The 15,047-nt window shown below is 40.8% G+C and overlaps 1 protein-coding gene across 10 annotated transcripts in view; it reads left to right on the top strand.

Annotated features, from left to right (window-relative positions):
- Nucleotides 1-369: 369 nt before the first annotated feature.
- Nucleotides 370-15,047, top strand: part of ephb3b (eph receptor B3b) — a 66,093-nt gene continuing 51,415 nt past the window's right edge. For 2 of the 10 annotated variants that reach the window (XM_017304460.2, XM_017304458.2), the window contains exon 1: nt 376-1,133. In XM_017304460.2, coding sequence (XP_017159949.1) covers nt 1,070-1,133 — 64 coding nt within the window. In that variant the 5' untranslated portion in view covers nt 376-1,069. Of the gene's footprint in view, nt 1,134-15,047 lie in introns of all 10 variants that reach the window. The other 8 variants (XM_008406817.3, XM_008406816.3, XM_081606274.1 and 5 more) reach the window with 7 other exon arrangements.

The following is a 15,047-nucleotide window of genomic DNA, read 5'->3' as shown; positions in this document are numbered from 1 at the left end:
ATATATATATATTTTTTTAAAAACCAACTGTTTTAATGCCATTAACATTTGGAAAAGAGAGAAGGGGATTGATTTATTGATTTCTGTGCTGTGGGAAATGCGCGAGAGATATGATAGAACAGTCAAACAAAATTAGTGAACATGCATAGATTTTGATTTTTAAACGAAAATACTTTTTACTTTTAGACTGAAACTAAGTGATTTTATAGGCTGGCATATTTTGAGCGCAGCTGCTCACACTGTAACCCCTCCTCTCTCCCTGTGTGTGTGTGTGTGTGTGTGTGTGTGTGTGTGTGTGTGTGTGTGTGTGTGTGTGTGTGTGTGTGTCTCCCTCTCTATCTCGCTCCCTCTCTCTCTCTCCCTGTCTCTCCTCACACTCCTTATTCCTCCTCTCTCTGGAGCTTCATTCCTGTGCACGATCCGAGCGAGACAGACGGCTTAACGGAGCAGCCAGAAGAGGAAAGATTCGCTCAGGGAATAAATATCTGCGAACTGCGCGGCTGTTTTCTTTACGGGAATACCACTGGGTTGCGGACGCACGTGAGCGCCCACATGCTCTTATGGGACCACTCGACATGGCTCTGATACCTCTGTTCTGACCAGCAGAAAAGAAAAGGAAAAAGTATTGTGGAATCTCCCCGGAGCAGGTTGTTGTTTTGTAGCAGAATCTCCAAACGGGAATGCTGTCTGGATGGTGACCGCGGACTGGACTACCTGCTCTCCGTCTGTTTACTCAGTGCGCAGGAAAGGGACTGGGAGACTTGCGCCCGCTGCCTGCGTGCTCTCTGGTTTAATAGGGCGCTTTGGGGATCATTGAAAATAACACAAAAAGCGAGAAGGGCTTCTGTTTTTGCACATTTTTATTCCGAGGTCAGCGCTATTCTCTGCGAACTCTCACCTCTGAGTGTTTCGTTGAATGAGGATAACTCTGAGCCTGGAGCGTCGACGCAGCGACTGGGACTAGGACGGAACTGGGGGTGCGTGGAGCGTTGGGTCACCCCGGGATTGTTTTGCACCTCCACACTCTTCTCAGCCGCGGCTCTGTGTTCATGTCCAAGTTGAGCACTTTATGACAATGGATTACTTTCTGCTCTTATGCAGCCTCTTGGTGTCCGTGGTCTCCGCCGTTGAAGGTAGGATCTTTTTTTTTTTTTTTGTTCTGTTCTGTTGGTGTTGTGGTGCGTCGCAGGCTCGCCTCTGAGCGTATTTTTCCCCCCCACCACTCCAAACTAGTAGGACCCCGAAAGCTCATTTTGACGCACATTCTCAATTTTTATTGGTTTCAATTCAAGAATTAAAACTAAACTATTGTTGTTTTTTTTCAAGTAACTGTTTTTGAGGAGTTTGCGCACCGGTGAAGGCAGGCTTCATTCAATATGCAATTGTTATGCCCCAATTAAAGCCCACGCCTTCCAATTATACATTATAGATGGACTGTCGTTATTTATTCATTTTTCTATAGATCAGACAGCAATTTGCTAGATTTTTTTCTTCACTTCAAGGGAAATTAGCTACACACAGCAGGTCTCATCGGGGAGTGGCGGCGGCCTCTCCACCACCAGCCCGCCCCCCCGCTGCCACTTTCCCTTCAGGTCGGCTGCGTGTATTTTAGGCTTGTTTGCATGTGTGGTCTTTTGACATCTGGACTCCGTATCAGTTTAAGTGTACTTAAAAAAGAGAAGAAAGGAAAGGAAAAAAAAAAGAAGGTGAAAATACAGCATAAAAAAGTTTGGCTCCTGCGAACACTTAAAAAAGTTTTCAAAATGTCAAACTTTAGAATGAAAAATAGAATGACTAAAAAGTTTTACAAAGACAATATTGATTGGTTATTTACAGTAATTTGCTCCGACAGAGGGACCATCTGTTTTTAGCTGAGTCCTGATGTTTTCAGTGCGTAAAATCAATGGGAAAGTCAATCTGTCGTTTCTTTAAAGCAATCTACTCTCTTTCTCTATTGCTTAGTACTGTTTGAAGCATCTCCCCATGTTACTTGTGAGATATGATAGAAAGAAGGCTGAGAGAAAGGGGCCTGGAGCTTGAACTCTGGATGCTTGGTTTTCAGGGAAGGCGCACATTAGTTTCCAATGCCAGTAGGAAAGTAGGACAGTGGGCCACTGGTTCAGTGAGCACTTCTTTTTCTTTCTTTCTTTTTTTTTAAATTCTGTTTGTTTCTCGATCTGACTGCACAGCCCACCTGAAAAGTTTATCGTGTGACCGCAAGTGAATTGCGCTTCCATGGACATATTTATGTATTTTACAATTTGAGACAGGATTGAAGTGCTTTCTGAAACCGTTTTGCGAATTAAGCGATGGCTTTACTGTAGCTGTATTTAAACTAGAGATGTTATTCATAACGTCCCAAGAAAACTTCTCGTGCTACTTTTGTGAACCTAAGTCTTGTTACTAATTTTTACTCTCGCATTTTCTTAATTTGCCCGAACCTGGCAAACAAAAATACACAGAAAAAACAAAGGAACCCCCTTTCTAACAAAAAAAAAAAAAAAAAAAAAACATGAAAAAAAGTGTTGATTTCTTAAGCGGCTTGCCATGAGAAAGAACGTCCCCAAATGTATTTTACTGGTCCGTCAAACTTCCTCTGGGCAAAATGCTGGCGATTATTTTCCCTGCGACCCCCTGGCTCCTTCTCTCTGACCCTTGCGGGTCACCGGACCCCAGTTGGGAACCGCTGACTTAAAACACATGGCTTGAACGAATGAGTGAGTTCTTGGGGAGCTAGAAAGGTAGACACAGGCGGGCATTATAGGGAATAGCAGAAAGAAAGTGATCTCGGTTCGCGCTGCTGCGGACCGTGCTTCGTGTATTTGAACTATTTCGTTATAACAGTCTATTCCCTGCGTGACCTATGCCATAAATTGCACCCGACTGACCAGGCTGAGGATGTTGTTAAGATTTTTAATACAAGCTCGTGATTTATGGGCCTCTGCTGGAACTTGTTTCTGGTGCATCATGATCACAACAAGGTCGAGGGAAACAGGAGGAACCGACCCGGGAGCGCAGCGCGTCTCCTCCGGGTCGCCGGGGCACCCAGGGCGACACTCGGGAGGAAATAATGAATGTTTTCCTTCCCGCGCTGTTTCTTGTGTATAATCAGTTAAATGAAATGTAATAATGAAAGCTGGGGTCTTTCCTCCTGCAGATGTAGTTTACTGTCTGTAATGCAATTATGACACAATTCCACGGAGAGGTTTCGGTAAACGTGATTGCTTAGGGAGGAAAAAAAATAAATTAAATGATAATCTAAAAAAATTTTTAAAAAAAATCCAAATAATAGGTGCTTTGCTAATAATGTGCCATTTCTCTTTCAATTTGTCTACGCATTGTGCTGAATGATGGGACGTCAAGCTGATTCATTTTCAAATTAAGGAATCATCTTTTTATGGTACTTTTTACTGCTTTCGTCTCTCTCTCTCTTTTCTTTTTTATTTTTTTTTTTACTGGTTTTAATTAGATTACAAATCCACGCCGTTCTTGCTTTGATCAAAGTGCGACGTGGCTTGTTGCGGTGCCCATTAGGGTCAGCGTATTCCTCGGTGGGGAATAGCTGCATGCATGAGGCCTTGGCTTGTTGAACCTTCAGCTGCTGGAAAGCTGAGGAGACAAATTGCTTCGATGACAGTCCGCTGTGGTTGCAGAGGCAGTTTGCTTACCATTCGGTGTAAATTACCTGTGATGGGAGGAGGAAAAAAGTAAAAACAAAATGTATTAACCAGAACTTAATAACACCCAGGACACTTTGGCACTGTTACACTTAACGCCCCGCTGATTTATATTAAAGCCACAAATGCTTGAATTACGGGGAGTTTTGCGCTTATATTCATATTTAAGATTGAAAAAAAAAACTTACTCCAAGTGATGCGTTTTATTCTTAAGTAATATGCGTGTGACCGTAGTTTAATGCGAATTTTAAACTCGGCTTTTCTACATTTTATGTCTAAACAAAGACAATCGGACCTTACAGTCACCGCTCAGGATTTCCCCACTCTGTGCCTTTTTTTCCCCTTCTATATATGGCTGTTTATTTCGTGGCACGATTACGCACAAGCAGGCCCTTTGTGGCGCACGTTCATGTTTTTTATGTGGGTGAGATCACACCTCCGCAGGAGTTTTCTTGTGCCTGTTTTCAATTGGCACATTTCTCATCGAACCCTCCTCACATGATTTATTTCTCTCCTCTCTCTCCCCCCTCGCTCTGACAAGGGATACCCGCCCTGACCTGGCCGTCGTCATCGTTCCGATGTAAAAAAAATAAATAAATAAATAAATAAATAAATAAAGATTGAGTTTGACATTTAAATTAAGAATATAAAATACAGAACCCGGATGCAACTTAATTAAAGCAATATTTTAAAGGTATACATTTTGTTACTTATCTGTGAAGCAGACCTAAAAGATACTCAGTAAAACTTAGTCGCTTCTACAATAAGAAATAAAAGATACAATTTAGTTCCAATAGATCATTCGAGGCGTCTCGCCGCTCGCTAAGAACAATTAACCTTTGCAATAAAGAGAGTTAGTGGGGGCCATTTGTCCAGCGTGCTCGCTGTGCCATAAGGCCTCCATGCTTATAGACGCAGGATCAGGCTGTGTGGGCCCTCAGCAGGGCTCACACGGGAAGCTGCTGTGTTAAACTTTTCTCTGGGATCTCCTCTACATGACATTCAGAGGCAAATTACTGAACAAATGTATTTAGGGTCTCCGTTGGAGTAACAAAGGGAAGTATTAGTGACTGTGGTGGCTATTACACAGGCTATTCAAGGGCTGAGTGGAATTGGGCTAAAGAGGCGTGAAAGTGAATTTGCAAAATAAAAGCAAAGTCATTCAGCCACTTAAATTGATCTATCTATCTATCTATCTATCTATCTATCTATCTATCTATCTATCTATCTATCTATCTATCTATCTATCTATCTATCTATCTATCTATCTATCTATCTATCTATCTATCTATCTATCTATCTATCTATCTATCTATCTATCTATCTATCTATCTATCTATCTATGTTTTAAAAATGTGTCATCACTTAATATATATTTTTTTATTATCGTCCATGCTGTTTGTAACAGTTTGATTTAAGGAAATCACAAAAAAAAAGAGATGAGGCACAACAACTGTGCCAGTCTGTCACCCTCGTCAGTGTCCCTTTATACTGAACTCGGCAGGGGATTCAAGCCAGTCATCGGGTCATATGCTATAGACTGTCGCCATGTTGAACAGATGTACTTTGACTTAGATTCAGATTGGTGTATGGAGCGTTCTGGGGGGAAAATGGAGGAGTGTATGACGACATTTTGAGGAGCTGGGGCGGGGTGCTGTGGGAGAAGCACGCTGGTGACGGTGGCTGGGTTTGAGGGGCGGATTTGGGTCATAGGCCCGGAGATCTGCAGCAGAGCTGACAGTCTTTTCAGATCGAGCAGGCATGCAACAAGCGCTCATGCTCACCTACCGATGGTTCATGAATTACATGGCGACATCGCCACACTGGAATTTCATACGCAGATAATCTGCTGCCATATTCGGCCTGCGAGGGTGTCCGTTCACCTGGGAAAGGATGGTGTAGGAAAACTAGCGAGAGTAGGACAGTGAGAAAGAAAATGATGTACTCTTGTGTAAATTTTAAGTATTAAACTTTTAAAAAAAATGTTTTAAATAGTCCTTTTAACAAGATCCCACTGAGTGACCAGTTTTCTCCAGTGTCGTGTAGCATGATGGTTTTGATACACACTGCCCGGTAACTGGCTGAAAGAAGGCTCGGCTGCTCTTTGTTTACTTAAAAATGTGGAAAAAAAAATTGTGTTTTGGGGGACATTTCAGACTGAAAATCGCAGGCTGTCACTCATCTTACAGTAACACTTCTTCAAAGACAGTAGGTCTCTTATGCAGTGACAAGTTACACACCGCTTTATATAACCCAACAAACTTATCACTTATACCTTGTTACACTTGTGTTTCCTTATAAGGTGCAGAACTGAAAAAAGTAATATTACTCTTCTTAACTTATATGATGTTTTTTTTTTTTTTTACTGAACGTTTGTCTATTAAAATAAAAAAAAACCTATAAATTAATTCTTAAGATAACATTGCTAAAATTGTAATTGTAATGTGATTTTCTTTTAGCAGTAGCCTGGCTTATTGCTTGTCCGTGTAAGATAAAATACAGTAAATATCTTACATTTATCTTTTAAATCTATGCATAAAAACTGTGAAACTGGCATTGTTACTCAGAGTAATCATCCTGTCAGAATCTCATAAAACCTCATGGCTATCATAAAGCAGTTGCTAATTACATTTTAGATTCTTAAAAGTACACAGTAGATCTCTTTAGGTAATGATTCATCTTACTCTCAATAATACATCTGATTGCAGCATATTTAAATATCGTGCATGTAATTCCATTAAATATATGACCTTGTCATTTATGAGGCAGGCATATTTCATCCACATGACAGTGGCAAGTTACTGTGTCATCAATCCTACTTAACTAAATGTAGGTTTGAGAAAGAAGTCAAATGAATGTGACCAGTGTTTCCAGATTTTGTCACCTTTGTCACTATATATCAGTATTAATTTACAAACTATTCTTAGTAGTATAAAGTGGCATGAGTGGCTTCCCAAACAGAATTTCCATTTGAAGCACTCGCAATTTAGAGTATGTATACAGTTTTTATGGACGAATCATTTGTGTGACATTTGTTTGGGAAGTCTATCCTGGCATTCAACAGAGGGGCCTTGTGGGATGGCAGGTCTTTGACACCCACTGTTGAGAGCAAGCCTGGGAGGGGGAATGTCTCTGAGCCTGCCCACCATGCACGCACACAGTCTCTGTCTCTCTCTCTCACACACACACACGTGCACACGCATGCGCGCACACACACTGCTGCTGTCTGCAGGCGGCCAAGCAGAACGACAGAGACAGAAAGGAAGAGACACAGACGGAGGGAGTGAAAGAGAGCCAGGGAGAGATTTTGCGCTTGCAGGGAGTGCAAGATGGGTGGTACATCTAAACAGAAGGAGTGTGTTTATTGGTTGGGATACGTAGATAGGGGAGTGTTTTTATGTGTGTGCATTGCTGGGGGTGCAGTGTGTCTGGGTGTCAAGTGAGGAGGATTAAAAAAAGATGTAACGTGATAACTGCATAGAGGGATGGATATACTATTTTGGCATTTATAAATGAAAAAGAAGGTTGGATAATACCAGAGTGACTTTTGTTTTCATTGCAACTGTAGCTAATCCACGCACAATTGGCTAGAGAAAACAAACACTTTTAGACTTACATTCCGTCATCTGTGTTTACAATTTAGTGTGTGGGAAAATAATTGAGTTAGTCAACTCAGTGTACACTTTAGCTGTTTATGGTTTTAGTTGAAAGATCAACTTATATTGAAGGTTCCTGTACAAGTACAGATGAAAGGACGCTACTATAGGCAAGGGTCTTCTCCGAGGTTCTCACCGAAATATATAAACGACTTTCAAAATGCTGGTGAAATGTTCAGCGTAATATTAATGGCCATCAGAGTTGATGTTTTATAGCCCCTGTCTGCACCGGATGCCCATAAAGCGCAGCTGAGATTACCATGTGTCAAACTGTCCAGATTATTACTGAGTTAGTACCTGCTGAGATTTCCACCCACGGCAAACCCACGCCCCATGACCTCCACCCACAGGCCAAGAACTGATCCCTTCATGGAATATTTTTAGGCGGACCTCACATCCCTCGGCAAGTCTTGGTCTTTAACAATAGTCATAAAACAATCAATCTCCTGGGGTCCTTCTAATTTCAGCAGTGCATAAAAATACCATTGAAAGGTGGTGCGTATTTTGTAAAAAAAATATAAAAATGTGAGTGCATCTTACGGCTGCTTATTGGCAGATACAAGAAAAGATAACTTTTCCTTCATATTTGTATTGGAGTTTTCAAATTGCTTCCTGTTTTCATTTTGACTTATTGACTAGCTTCTCTGGTCCCATTGGAGACAAGCCTCCACACGCCATGATGTTGCTTTCTCCATGTTTCATCATGAAGATTATATGTTGAGGCGATGTGCTTTCGAAATTGTTTCTCAACCCAGACCTGGTTGAAATTGATCATTTCTGCAGTGTCTTAAATGTCTATTATATTCATTGGTTTCCTGATGCTACTTGTTCAGTAATGTCTGCTAGCTCTGCTTTAAAGCTAAAGCTGAAGTGCACACAGCTAGAATCTTTTTACTAATTTGGTGACATCTAAAGAAAATTGGTTGCAGTTAATAGGTGTCACATTTAAGGGGCTGAATGTTTGTCATAATTCACTTTTTTGAATGAATACCAGGTTTCCCTTTGCTTCCACTTGACAATCGTGTTCTACTGTGGGTTAGTGTGTAACACGGGTTTGTGGTTGTAATATGACAAAATGTTGAGGGGTATGGATTCTTTTTCTAGACACTGAATACTGTTGAAACTCACAAGTGGAGAATGTTCAAAGCATAACCGCAGCACATAAGCTATGTTAGGGATGTATGCTGGACTTCTCTTTAGCACCACTGCCAGTCTGCAGATAAAGGTTTTTCATGTTGGATCCGCACTACAGAGAATGGACACATGACAACTATTAGGCTGCGTGACACAGACTCAAAGGGTGGAGCTCAAAAGAGTAGATTTCTCCTTCCAGCAGCTTTTCAAACTCAGTTCCTCCTACTGTTTCTTTACGAGCCTCGGACTCTTGTAACAAATTTCTGCCAACGGAGCAGAAAGAGATCTTTGATATTTTTATTTAAAAAGGGCCCATTACATCTGTGTGGAGAGTGGACACAGCTGTAAAACACTGAGGCTTGAGGGGAATTACCTGGTTTCAGCCTCTACTGGTCTTGTTAAATGTAAGAAAAGAGAAATGAAGAAAATAGAATGCAGAAAAGGTAGAGTTTTTTTGTTGAATTGAACCATAGCCGGGTGGTTAATAACTCAACATTTTTGAGGAAACCAGCTTAGCTCCAGGCCTTATTCCTTTTAAGAAAAGAGAAGCAACTTTTGTGCATTTTTAAGTGGAGAGCCTGAGTCAGCTTGTGTGTGAAGGTTGTTACTTTTTTTTTTAAAGAGCTTTGGTATCAACTGATATGATGGGCTTAAATGTCTGTGAAAATTAACAGCAATTTCTGTTTGAGAGAAAAGGTTGCTCAAATGGTCAATATTTTTTCTTTGTGTGAAAGCGGTCCTGTTCACGTTGACTTCGGCTTTTGTAGAAGAAGGCTGATACACTCGCCATGCTTCTTATCCTCTGTGTCAAAAACACTTTACAGCTGCACTTCATGTGCACTTCAAAAGACCTTCAGGGAAGAAGAACTCTTTCCTATTCAATAAAAATTTTCATCATTTTTCTTCTGGATTTTCTGAGTAACAGCAACAGGTTTAACCCAGACCCATGTTCCATTATCAACAGTTCAGCAGATTCCCCCGAACTTCCTAAACACACTCCTCTGCTCAGCTCACCGCAGGCAAATCCAACACATTTCAGTGGCAGCGGGACCAATCACATGCAACCTTTGTGAAGATATTTACATAATCCCCATGGTTCCACCACAACCTTCCTCAGAAGCTGCCCGCTGCGAAGAGCATTTATTTAACCTCAGCCAGGGTTGATGTGAAGCCTAAGTGACATTGCAACTTTAAAGGCTTAAATATGTGTATTGCTTAGAGGACAATATAAAGGATGTCCAAGCACCTAAACATCACATTTGGAGGCTAGCATTTCAGAAGGGCAATGCAGTAATTGTAAAGATGTTACTTTTTATCCAGAGAGTCCTACCGCCTGTCCAGTAGACTGAGAGGTAAATTCAAGATGTATGTGTGAAAGAGATAACCCCCTATTTATAGTTGCAAATAGAGGTCAGATTGATGCATTACTATTAATCAAAACTGCCTATCAGCTACTGAGTAAGAAGATTTCCATTGCGTTGCAGTATTTCCACCCCTTGGACTTGATCAAATTTGGTCAAGTGAAACAAGAAAACTGGTTAGAGTTGTTAGAAAAATAGATCAAACTAAGCACAGAGCAGTTTCTAAAGAATGCCTGTTATGACCTGCAAGATACTTGAGACTGGAGTGGAAGTTCACCTTTCAGCAAGGTAACAGCCCAACCATACAACCAGAGCTACAATGGAATGATTTAGGGAAATGTATATATACACATAAGTTACAATGACCTAGTCAAAATCTCATCCAACCTAAGACTTGAAAGTCAATGTATAAATATGCTCTTCGTGCTAACCAACTGAGATATAACCATTGCACATTGTGAAGAAGAATGAGGAAAAGTGCCTTCAGTGTGAAAAGCAGATAGAGAGATACCTCAAAAAGCAGGAAGCTGCAGGAAAAGGTGGTTCTAAAGTATTAACTCAGGAGTACTGCTAAATGCATGCTGCGCCTTTTCATTTGCAATTATTTTGGAAAACCACTCATAATTCATAATTTTGTTATTTTCTCAGTGTATTGGTGTATTTGTTGAACATGGTCCTTGTTAGCTCCTCTTTTTATTCAGATAATGTGAACCACATTGAGCTACATGAAAGTGCTGGGCTATATTGATTTACCCCCTCCCTTTGTGCCAAGTCAGACTATAAACAGCTTCTCTTTCCCCTTTCACACTCGATGGGAGTCCCTTCTGACCTCTCATTTCCATCTCGAACACACATCTAACTCAAACGAATAATGACAGTTGCTTAATTGCTCAACCACACAAATGTATGCACAAATTAACTCCAAACATTACACATTTATTCAGACCCTCTAAAAATTTTCACCCTTGCAACCTCTCGTTGGGGTCAGAGCGCAAATCACCAGTCATTCACAGCTCAGCTAATGAATCAATCAGCTGGCTCTGTTCTTTTTATTTCTGTCAGACACAATCGATCTTCCTCCCTGTCTTGCCAGAGCAGCAGGGAAGTGCGAGGATTGAGAGAAGAGGAAGGGGTTTGAAACATCTAGGCAGTGCAAAGACCCCCTTATTTTCTGTCTGCCTTGGTTTCACAGAAATGTGGCATTTTGAAGTTATGTGGCCGTATACATGAAACAGTGCAAACAGAAAAGATCAGAAAAGACATCTTCTAAAGTTTTCCTAACTCTTTAGCTAAAGTCACGTCTCATAACTCTAGATTGCATCAATATCTGATCAGAAGATGCAAAGCTTCATCTGTGTTTTATCTATGCTATGATGCCAATAGTACTCCACCCTTCTGCTGAGTTTATGGGTGAAAGAATAAAGGACGGGTAGATATTCTAGAAAAAAATAAAGTCAAAAATAATTTTGAAGGCTGTGATTGTGAGGTCTGTTTGAGGAAAGAAATTGCACTGCAGCATATTACCAACACACAGGCCCAACTCTTGGCTTGGAAAACAAAGTTTCCTTCCTCACAATTGGACCTGAAATGTAAGATCTACTGTTCTCTACCAATGCCTTTTACTACCCACTGTCTTTAACTTGCACAACCTCTCTGCTCACAAATCATAGATGCAGGCTTTGATTCAATATAAACTGAACCAATTGGTGGCTTTTACAGGCATCCATCCATTTTCTATGCCCTCTTTAATCATTGCAGAGATGCACCAGGCTAGGACGGCATACACCTTTCACAGGTCACCAGTCTATCACAGTTATAGACTGTGAGCTATAACAAGGGATAGGCAGATGAGGCAAAAAAATATGAATTGAACAAGTGAAAAGAGCAATAGAGCAAGCCCTCCTTTTTGCCACATAGTTCAATACTACCTTAGCTTTTGTTAAATGTTTGTGAAGGTTTGAGCATTGTCTCATATCAGAATGACTTTGGTTACCATAGCTTTGCTTGTATAGGATGTCAGTTTACTTTTTACTCAAATGGTAATAGATGTTCTTGGGCTTAACAATGGGATACATCTGGGGTAATTGAGTTAAACTAAAAAAGATATCTTATAAGCATTTTCTGAAGATATGGCTTTATAGTCTGTCAGTTTGGATTGATCTACACAACCTTTATCTATGCTGAAATCCCAATCCTGACAGTAAGCAGGTAGGAGACAGGTGGTATTGTTACTGTCTAGTACTTAATTAGATCTTCAGTGTCAATATACGTCTGCTTGTTATGTGCCTAGAGAGAAAAGGTAGCAGCTCAAAGCTATGGGATACATATCAGTTCCACACATTCTAGTGGCCTCAACTGTATTCTTCATCTCACAAAAGCCAAATGGCACTCAATATACAGGAAAGGGAAACAAAAGAAAGCGAAGTTCAAAGACCAACACTTACATGACAGGTTTGGTGTACGCTTTTAACATGTCATTGTAGCCCTAGGCTTTTTATTAAAAAATAAAAAAGGTGCATTCCCCAGCTGTCAGCTTGGACAATGTGAAAGATTAGCTTTGAAAAAATGGTTGAAAAGAAAAAAAAAATAAACAGATGCTTCACAGTTGCCTGTAACTTAAGATGTTGCTCTAGGTGGAAGAGGGTGTCTAAGTGTGAGTTGCAAGGGGATGTCTTGGTTTAAAATGGTGAGGCAAATGACTTAGAGTGTGAAAACAATCGACAAACACATGAAAGTGCAAGCGAGAACACATACGGGAGTCAGATAACCCCTGGGCAGATGGAAATGCTCAGGCGAACATAGGTTGATTTGGTGTGTGTGTGTGTGTGTGCGTGTGTGTGTGCGTGTGTGTGTGTGTGTTTTGTGGAGTGTTTATGGCAACAGTGTTAGAAACAGGTATACAAAAGCACTGCCTCCTTTGACACTTCTGGCCTTTGTAAATCCTCCAGGGTCCGGAAACTAAAAGGGTGGTGATGATTAGAAATTCAATTTAGCATGCTATCAATCAATCCCACAAAGACGGACAGGATTGCTGCCTATTGCCCATCCTTAAACCAGATTGGGCTGGTGTCTCATGGGATTCACACCCTTTTTTCACGCTTTGTTAATTAAGCGACCAAGCTGCCCCTGCACTTACTTATTTATGAATCTTGGCTTCGACCCCTACCACTTGCCCCCCACCCCCAATTAGTCTCTCACTAATGGCTCTGCTTCCAGACAATTTTTAGACCCTATTTTGTCAATGTGCACCACCAAAGTGTAACACCCAATTTGACCTTGACGTTACACAACTCACGCTGTCTGGTGTTGTGTTTCTGTGGTACTGGATAAAGTGCCCCCACATGGGATAATGAGGCCACACTTTAAAAAAAAATCTATATCCATTGCCATCTGTCTGAGGAATTCTTCACCTGTTCATTAGGCTAAGACCAGAGCAGCCTGGATGTGTTGAGCCATGACAGCCATGGAATACTAAAGCATATTTAAAGAAACACAACGTATTTGTCATGGGAGTGAAAAGGGGCTTTTCTTAACATAGCTATGATTTTATTTACTTTATTGATTCATTTAATTTAAGCAAAGCTTTTTCAGTAGCATAATTCCGTATCTTGTGCCAACCTCAAATCTAGACACTTCAAAAGCATGGTTTTCATTTCATTTACTGATAAAGTCACCATTTTGGGCTACTGTCCTTATTCAGTGTGGCCTTGTGTGGTGTGGTTTTGGAATCCCGTAAACAGTGGTCCAGAGTCAGATACACAGACTAAAATCTCTAAGGATTCAGTTGTATTCCTGGCTGGTTCAAGTGACTAATTGGGTCAAGGCTGATCCACACCCTGAGCTTTACTTACCCTGCCTGTTTCACTTCGACCAACAAGTGGTTCTGCAAGTCGGCGCACTTATCATTAAGAGACAGCCGAATAATATTTTTGGTGCTTCCTGTTTTCAGTCTCCTCTTGTAGAAGAAAACAAACATTTAGCTCATTCTGTATTATTTTCTTTTAAGTTTTGATAACAAAGATTTTCACCTACCCACCCCAAAGCATAGACATACTTTTTATGTTTGGTGTCATTGTAGTGGAGTATTATTCTAACATTTTAATGAACATGCCTAATTTAGGTCTCTCAATACACTCAGTGATACCTGTGTGACAGATGTTTATGGCTTAGATACAGGGAAACATCTGCATGCATAAATATGTATTTTCTGTCAGCATGTTAATCAATGCATGCCTGGCGGCCATGTGGCTAGTGCTACTGTGTGTGAAAGTGAAGGTGGTGGATAATTGGTGACACCCCACTCCCTCTAAACTGCTAGTTTTAGTTACACATCAATAAAGAGTGAATAATACATTAACTGTGGTAGCCTACATCTCTCCTTCATACCCCAAAGGAAATAGGAGGATTAAAAGATAGAAAAAATTATAAGCTGAAAAAATTATTTGCTCTACATTATCAATGATTATTCACCCAAACAATTAAGTTTTGGCCTTACTCATTTTAGACTCTGCTCATTGTCTTCCTTGTTTTGACAAACACCCAGTGTCTTCCTTTGAGATCTACTCTGGTGCATCAAGATGCATTTAGATGACAGAGGAGGAAATGAATAATCTTTTGGCCTTGGGATTGTTGGACTTCCTTGTCGTGAGGATTGTTGACAATTATAGGTGACATATGTTTCCGTTTGTTGTTTTTACAGTTAGAGGGAAAAAAAAGTCCTCTCTCTGTTCCATTTTATGCACGGTGTGTGAATTTTCTGCATTCTGGGACTTAGCTCCCTGCCACTTGTACATGTGTAAGTGCGTATATGCTATGTGTGTCCTTATCAGCCTTTGCAAGAAAGACTAACTGCAGCCTGATTTATTCCTTCTCTCTCCTGTGTTGCTGTCGGGGGCTCTCTGTGTGTCATGCCAATGCACAGAGGTCTTTATGTAATTGCAGTGGGCCTCCGAAAGCCCCCTGCCATATGGACCCCAGCAGCCTTGGATCTCTGTCTGTCCATCCGTCAATTACTTTTAATTGCCCAGAGCCAGGATTCTGTGCTGTGGCTATCTATTGAGGGGGTTCTCCATAGGTTAAATACATTAATATGTAATAAGGTTTGGGACCCCAGCAATCCCTGACCATGAGATTGACCAGATAATGCTGAGCTGGGCTAAAAACACTGTAGGATGTCAGGGCTGTTATAGTCTGGTCTTCATTTCCCAATTTCAGTCAAT

Source organism: Poecilia reticulata, chromosome 4, assembly GCF_904066995.2.
Source record: "Poecilia reticulata chromosome 4, P_reticulata-male-v2, whole genome shotgun sequence".
Taxonomy (NCBI): domain Eukaryota; kingdom Metazoa; phylum Chordata; class Actinopteri; order Cyprinodontiformes; family Poeciliidae; genus Poecilia; species Poecilia reticulata.
The sequence above is the reverse complement of the archived record's forward strand: the minus strand, read 5'-3'. Positions and strand labels throughout refer to the sequence as shown.